Source organism: Mus caroli, chromosome 1, assembly GCF_900094665.2.
Source record: "Mus caroli chromosome 1, CAROLI_EIJ_v1.1, whole genome shotgun sequence".
Classification (NCBI taxonomy): Eukaryota; Metazoa; Chordata; class Mammalia; order Rodentia; family Muridae; genus Mus; species Mus caroli.
Genome location: NC_034570.1, coordinates 148225946 through 148234196, shown reverse-complemented (window position 1 = coordinate 148234196; position 8251 = coordinate 148225946). Strand labels below are relative to the sequence as shown.

Genomic DNA, 8251 nt, shown 5'->3' with positions numbered 1-8251 from the left:
ATGTGTTAGTTACTTCTCTCATTGTTGTGACCAAAGATCTGACAAGACTTGACCTAAGGAAATAAGGACTCATTTGGGCTTCCAGTTTGCAGAAGGATACAGTCAGTCATGGTGAGGAAGGCACGACAGCTTGAGCACAAGGCAACTTTCTGGAAGCATTGAGTCTGCAGTCAGGAGAACAAGAACAGACAGGACATGGGGCGGGGCTATAAGACTTCAAGGCTTTCCCTGCAGTGGTCCACTTCCTCCAGCAAAGATCCACCTATTAAAGATCCTGCAACCTTCCAGAACAGCACCGCAAGCTAGGGGCCAAATGTCCAAGCACACAAACCCATGGGGGACATTTCATACTCAAAGCTCAATGAAACCTGAATGGAAGCTATGGAATTCCCCTTCAGGTTCTTTTTAAATGGCACAGGCACTGTCTACAATGGGCAGAAGCCAGGAAAGCATCTCATGGTAAAGTAACAAACAGATTTCACAGGTCAATAAAGTTGACTTAAACTCCCATTCTCTTGATCCAAAGAAGTGTTGTTGCCTGGAGAAGGGAATGGCTAGAAAGGAAGAAAGTGCAGGAAGCAGATTCCTCCTCTTAGTGGGACTGTGATGAAAACATCCTAACGTTCTATTAATCTTCATTCAAAATAACGTTCACTCTCATTAAGAAGCCATTTGTGAAGGACCTGCGTGAGTGATGGCCAGGTATAAGTGCATCATGAGCATGGGTGAGCATTGAGGGCATGCTTAGGGGCAAGCTCAGTCAAGCACCTACAGCCTGCTGCTATTGCCTCAGACTCGTGCTGCTGCTTGGGCAGGGTCCAACTGAAGACAAAAGGCAGATGAGGTAGAAAATGACTTCCCCAGCTCTCTTGGGGTAGAAGGGTTAGAAAACATTCTAAGAATAGTGAGAACCAAATCTCATTGTTCTCGTTCCTTTTCAAGTAAGAACGGGTGTTTGCACATCCCCTTGAGGTAGAAAACACTCTGATTTTGGTCGTGTTTTTTGCCCCTCTTTTTTTGGTTGATCAGAATAGAAACCCTCTCCCTCCAAAGCAAAGCTAACTTGGAGAAATAAGATTCTAACGGAGGCTTTGGCCCTGGTCAGTCTGAAGCCTGCATGGCGTTAGAAGGGGTGCATATGCCAGTGACAGAGGTGGCAGGCTCCTTCACAGCTCAGAGCCACATAAGAGGATTCAACAGAGGGGTAGAAGGATGGCAAGATGTGATAAAGACACATAAATGGAACTTAATGGTTTGTTCTCTTTCAAATTACTGAACATTAAGTTTAAATGTTTTCACATAAGTATTAAATTGTGTGTGTGTGTGTGTGTGTGTGTGTGTGTGTGTGTGTGTGTATGAATCTCAAATTTGCACTTACAACTCAGTTTCACAAGGAAAACATGGCTTTATTTTCCTTCACTAATTTATCCTCCCTCTGAACTTGTACCCCACTGAGGAACAGGGGAAAAAAACAAACCTGCCAGTTAATGCTGTCTCAAGTGCCTCCTTTTAAATGGTGTCTTTTGGCCATTGTTTTGTTTAAACATAGAACTCTATTTGTAGTCCCTCTCCTCAGATGGCCCTGGGGTGATGTGAAAGAAGGTCTGTGACCCAGGCTCTCTTGTGTTTTTCTCTGCTCCTGTCTAAACCTGACCTATGGTCTTTTGAATACTACTGGTCCCCTCTGGCCTTTTGGGACACGGTGCAATTGCTTCCTTCTAGATTATTCTCTTCTGTGTGGAGCTCTGCCTCCCATTACAGACCTGGCCATCCCCAGGATCAAGCCACTATGGCCCCAACACACTGGGCACAAAACCAAGCCAGTCTTGCAGGCCCAGGAGGGGCTGCGGAGGAGGAAAAGATCTCCAACACCATTGCTTTCCCATTCCCGTGCTACCCTCCTGGCTTGTAAAAGAAGGGGAGAACTATTTTCCTGTTACAGCTGCATTCTGTCTTTCACCACTACTGGTTTCTACCATCTGCAGCTGTTAAATGACTGTGACCTTCAGCAAAGCAGCCACTGCCACACATCCAAAGCTGATAAACAATGAAGAACTTTGAGTGACCCCAGTTCTTCAGACCTTTACTGAACCTACCTTTCCTGATCAATGAACAATGGATTGGTTCTAATCAGGGCTATACAGACTGATGGACGCAGTCTGACTCTGCCACAGTGAACACTTTCAATCATGAATTAACCAACGTATCATGAACCTCCCCCTCCTCTGGTGCAAAAAACATCCTGTCAGTCCTCCTAGGAAGATGCAGTCAGAGCTGTGTGTTCTTCTGCTAGGGACTTATGGAAGCCAGTGCTTGCTTCCTTGAGCACTGTGGTCATTGCTTTTCTGTGAATGCATGAACAGTAAGGACTTGGGCATAAGGGTTTTTGGCCCTCTTCTTCAGTCTGCAGGCTGCTCCACTGACCTGCTCTCTTTCATTGGATAGGCATTCCTTGTGTCGTTGCTCCCAGAGGAACTCTGCCTCTGGCCTAACAAGGTGGCAGATTGGATGTCCAGGGAAACTGGTTTTACAATTAAGACACATCTTGAGAAGTATTTAAAAAGTATCATTACCACCAGATACATATATCAAAAGTGCACAAGAAGTCAGGCAGACATAGGCTGAAGTCCAGTGATTTGCTTATTAGCTATACACTAATAGCTTGAAACACAATTCTTAGCATGAGCCATCCATATTTCAAGGACTTTCATTCTTTTGATTCTAGCACTGTCCCTGTAAGGTAGGTGCTATTATCATTGCTATCATTTTATAAAAGGGGAAAATTGGCCTCCAGGACAACCAAGCAACCTTGCCTGTGGTTGTGAGGTGAATTGGGCAAGTGCAGAGAGTGAGTTTGGACAGTGTGGTGCCTAGAATGCTCGCAGGCAACTACTAGGGTGCTACAGCTAGGTGTCAGCATACCAAGACTAAGAAACAGCCATCTTAGGAAGGACAACTGCACATAGTGGGGGTTTTCTAGGTACCAAACACTTATGGAGATAGTTTCTAATGTCATCTAAGACGAGAAGAATAGGAAACAGAATACGCCACATTCATCCAGCAAACTGACTAGTTGGCTGGGGGAGCTTTTGTCCATATTTCTTAAATTGAAAAAAAAAATGATAGCATTAAAGTAGACCTGGGAGTGAAGAAGACCAGTCTTTGATTCTCCATTAACAAAGGGCTCTTTCTAGCTATTCACACCGGCTCACACAATGGAACCGTTATTAGAAAGACTTCAGGGAAGAGACCATCAATGTATTTTCTCCCTCTGCAGAAACCAGCCAGAGACAAGCATTTGCTATAAAATTATCTGGATTTAATCGCTATCAACATCAGAACCATAGTACATTAAAGTACAAAACTTTTATGTACAATTACACATACAAAAATGGTCTTTGTGAGGAGCAATTTTAAGCAAATCTGACAAACAGCAAGAATCATTTCTATTTGAGGTTTTGAAAGGAAAAAAATGGAAATTTCCAAGACATCTCCCTCCTCCATGGGGCCCCAGTGACCCTCCCAGAGCATCAATTTGCAAAGGCCTGAGGTAGGAAGGCAGGTATTAGCAATATGAGGCATTCATCCCTCCCCTCTTACAGAAAGGATGACGTTTTAGGAAACACTTTCCATTATTTATTATACTGATGTTCCATCCATCTGCATCATTAGGTTCAGTAGTTACCATGACGATATGATGCCTACAGCAATCTAACTTGATAGCCAGATGTCAGAATGTGAAAAAAATAGGACCCGCTAAGAAAGTGAGAGAAATATAATTAGTCTGAACCACATAGAAAATGTGCACAAAACTAGGACCGGGAGGAAAATTGCTGAAATGTCATTGAAAAGGGAATCACTGAAGGGCAGTGATAATCAAATTCAATGTAAAAACTTTGCTAACAAGAGCCATAAACTGGTCTTTAAGCAAGTCTAAGGAGGGAGTCTGAGTTATTCTGGGATGTTGCTCTGAGCTCCTGCTGCATAGCCTGGTAGTATCACCTTCCGTTTTCACCATGGGATTCTTGGGGTCTTCACTTTCCTGAGGTTCTCAAGCTTCCACCTCAAGTCTGCTGCCATGACACTCTACCATGGACATTGGCCCCGTTCCTCTATCTGATGATATGAGTCCCATCACTCCAAGCTAAGCTGTAGACTGGACCAAGCTATTGTCTGGGGAAATCCTGTCCTTTATCTCCAAGCACCCCCTGTGCAGCAGGTTCACAACAAGGGCGTGGATATGAGGTGGTGAGGTGGACACTGAGAGGTAGAAAGCAGCAGGAAAGCTGTGCTCCAGAAGATGAGCCCAGGATGGGGAGATGAGCCCAGCATGGGTGATGGTCATCCTCATGGACCCAGGATAGATGGTCACTCTCAGCATGGTTGGGTTGGGTAGCGGCGCTGGGCTAGGCGGTTTGGCCGGTTCAGGCTACTAGCAATGGGAAGCTGGAAAAGAAGAGACACTACCCTGGAGTACAGCTCCAAACATGGCTCCTCTTGGGGACTAGTGGGATGAGCAAGGGCACCCATTTCAGCTGTAGGTGGCTTCCAACACTGGATTCTAACAGCCAGCCTTCACCACTGAAAGATGGTGAAAGGAAGTTAGATTTTATAAAGAACAAAGGTCAAAGGGTATACCTGCAGAGTCATCTTTAGGTCACTGATGACCAGACACCTAGATTGCAGGAACCCCCTCACCCCAAGACAAGAGAAGGCACCCACACTAAACCATCAGCACTGTCTTGTTTATGTCTCAGGGTCAATTACAGGTCAAGAGTGATGTTTGGGGGTTATGATATTTCGTAGATAGGTAGATAGATAGATAGATAGATAGATAGATAGATAGATAGATAGATAGATAGATAGATAGATGATAGCTGTTATAAGCTTCTACAGGTGTAGAAACAGAGATTTAAGAGAGGCTCAGTAATTGCTCAGAAACTTGCATTCAGTGAGTGGGAGATTGGAACTGTACACTGCTCTCCTTAATCTACAACCCGACCTTCCAGCTCCTCCCTGTAAGGCTGGTCCTTACCTGAGGAACCTGAGATGGATTGTAGAGAGGAACAGCACCTTGCAAGGGAGGTGGAGGAGGCAGGGCACCAGGCTGGGAGTAGAACTCAGAAGAAACACCCTGTGGGCACAAACAACAGAGAATCTGATCCATGGCCACTTCCTGGTATGTTAAACCCTTCCACAAGAATCAGTGTTGGCTAACAAAAAGGCTTCTTATAAACCTCAGGTAGGCACCATCAGTGCTAGGAGTGGGGATGGCTATAACAAAGCAGAAGCTCTTACACCCAAAGAAAGGAGGAAGGAAAAGTCACAAGAAATGATATCGGATCACAAAAATCACTACCAAACTCTTCAGAAAACCTCAGATACTACAAGAGTACTCCAAACGGGCTTCAAGAAATGGAAACATTTCCCTAGCAATAGTCAGGAAATCCCTAGCTATATAGACAATTTGTGAAGAATTTATGATAGTCCTAGCCAAGTGCACATGAGTGAACTCCACTACCTACAAAAACTGGAGAAGAGGCTGTTCCCTGGACTCCATCTAAGCTATACAGGCTGAAGTGTGATTCTTCAAAATGCATCTGACAAAGCCCTGGTATCTCTACATGAAGCAAAATCCTCAATGAAGCTTTTTAAGACCCCATGCAACATGTATGATACCCTTTCAAAAGGAAGAACGTTAACACAGACACATACAGAGGAAAGTCATGATAAAGACACAGGGGGCAAGGCAGCCAGTGGCAAACCCAAGAGAAAACCCTCAGAAGAAATTGGATCAGCCAGCACTGTGGCCGTGCACTTTTGTGCCCCAGACTTGTCAGAGACTACCCTCCACTGGTCCTCCAGGCTGAGGTACTGTGTAGGCAGCTGGAGCAGAGTCATGTAGAAGTTTTCTCTGTATCCTGAAGTCTCCTTTGCAGGGATGCTTCTCCAGCCCACTGAAGACACCCAGTCCTCACACACACAGGTATCATCTGAAGTCCCAGGCCCAAGCCCATAGCCTGCTCACCTGTGTCCCCGAGTACCCTCCAATCCCCATGCCTTCAGCAATTCCACTACTGTTTGAGGATTCTTGGAGAATACTCCCACCTAGAAGGCAAGGAAGGAATCCAAGCTGCTTCACATGCTCAGAACTGAGGAGTTCCCACTTCTAAGAGGGTAACCCCAAGCTAAGAGTACCAACAGCATCCAAAAGACTGAGGCTGGCAGTACCTGTGCCTCTTGAGAAGGTGCTGGCACCTGGCAGGGATGGGGATGTGAGAGGAGGTGTTGGTGAGAGGCCTGAGCTCGCATGGTGAGGAGGAGATGCTCTGGGAGACTCCTGCTTGGTGAGAAGGAGGCAGGATTGGTGACATCAGTGCTCAGCAAATTCACGCCAACCTACATGCGTCCTAGTATCCCCAATAGTAAGCTCCATGAAGGCAACTCTCTCCCACAAACACCATTCTGCAAGCATCTACTAAGGATCCTGTTGCTGAGCTTCTCAAGGAAAAATTCTTCATCTTAATTTTCCAATGTTCCTGCCCATCCATCTCTCTCTCTCTCTCTCTCTCTCTCTCTCTCTCTNTCTCTCTCTCTCTCTCTCTCTCTCTCTCTCTCTCTCTCTCGTGTGTAGGTATAGCTGCTATTTTGTTTTGTTTTGTTTTTAATGAAGTCAAAGCATATAGCCCAAGCTGACCTAGAACTCATGGCAATCCTCCTGCCTCAGCATCCCAAAGGCTGTGATTATAGGCATGTGAGCTGCCATGTCTGACCTCCAAGGCCTGTCTCCCTCTGCCTTTTGCCTTTTCAAAAAGACTTCTTTCCTGCACTCTCCCAGCACAGAGCTTCCCTTTCCTTCAGGCCACGATAGAGCATAACGCCAGGCCTGTGTTGTGACTGGATTCCCTCTGGGGTCCACAGGGAAGAGTTGCCAGTTCATCTGCGGAGGTTACCTCTGAGTCAGAACTGTCCGCGGAGTCTTCATCTTCGGAGGTGGACACACTGCTGGCAGGCTTTGATCGAAACCAGCTGAACCAGCCGAATCCCGAGCTCTGAGAGGAAAGAGGAACTGTTAAGGCCAGTGGACTTGTTTCTCTCACCCGCTGTGAGAGCTACCAGCCAGGCATGAGGTAAGCGAGGAGGGACCAGGGCTTTGGACTGCACTGCTGTTTGAAGCAGGGATGAAAGGGGGACATATAGAGAACAAGTTCTCCACCTTTGTATTCTTCCCATCTCCCAGCTTTCCTTTCTGTGAAGCATCGGAGTGAGACGGTTTGTCTACTCCATCAGAAGACCCCTCCTCATCCTCCTTGGCTGAAGCAGCAGAATCCTCAGAAAAGCTTGGAACCCTGGGAGCCACTGTTGTCTGAGGTAAAACAAAACAACAGAGATTCACATGGTGTTTAACAGGTTGCAGAGCACATTTCCATATGACAGCTCACCCAGAACCCAGGGCTAACCTCAGGAGAGCTTACTCTACTGGGGAGGGAGGCAGGTTGACCCATGAAAATGTTGGTCACCACATGAAGGGCAAGAAGAAGGAAGACCAAAGTGTGGACACTTACTTGGGTCCTTCTTAAAAGGGGGAACAAAATACTCAAGGGAGGAAATGTGGAGACAAAGTGTGGAGTAGAAACTGAAGGGCAGGCCATCCAGAGACTGCCCCACCAGAGGATCCATCCCACATACAGTCACCAAACCTAGACACTATTGTGGATACCAAGAAGTGTTTGCTGACAGGAGACTGATATAGCTGTGTCCTGAGCAGCTCTGCCAGAGCCTGACAAATACAGAAGTGGATGCTCACAGTCATCCATTGGATGAAGTACAGGGTCCCCAATGAAGGAGGCTAGAGAAAGGCCCCAAGGAGCTGAAGGAGTTTGCAGCCCCATAGGAGGAACAACAATATGAACTAACCAGTACCCCCAGAACTCCCAGGGACTAAACTACCAACCAAATAGTACACATGGAGGGACCCATGGCTCCAGCTGCATATGTAGCAGAGGATGGCCTTGTCGGGCATCAGTGGAAAGAGAGGCCCTTGGTCCTGTGAATGCTCAATTCCCTAGGGTAGGGGAATGCCAGGGCAAAGAGGCAGGAGTGGGTGGGTGTGTAGGGGAGCAGCCTCATAGAAGCAGGGGGAGGGGGATGGGATAGGGGGTTTCTGTGGGGTGGAAAATGGGGAAAGGGGGTAACATTTGAAATGTACATAAATAAAATATCCAATTTTTAGAAAATCAATTCATAACAG

The 8251-nt window shown here is 46.4% G+C and overlaps 1 protein-coding gene across 5 annotated transcripts in view; it reads right to left on the bottom strand.

Annotated features, from left to right (window-relative positions):
- Positions 1-3297: 3297 nt before the first annotated feature.
- Positions 3298-8251, bottom strand: part of LOC110311456 (protein transport protein Sec16B) — a 62614-nt gene continuing 57660 nt past the window's right edge. For all 5 annotated transcript variants that reach the window (XM_029476203.1, XM_029476212.1, XM_029476198.1 and 2 more), the window contains 6 exons: positions 7217-7366; positions 6954-7052; positions 6232-6340; positions 6029-6108; positions 5036-5134; positions 3298-4446 (listed from right to left, as the gene is read on the bottom strand). In XM_029476203.1, the coding sequence (XP_029332063.1) occupies positions 4375-4446; positions 5036-5134; positions 6029-6108; positions 6232-6340; positions 6954-7052; positions 7217-7366 (609 nt within the window). In that variant the 3' untranslated portion in view covers positions 3298-4374. The remainder of the gene's footprint in view (positions 4447-5035; positions 5135-6028; positions 6109-6231; positions 6341-6953; positions 7053-7216; positions 7367-8251) is intronic.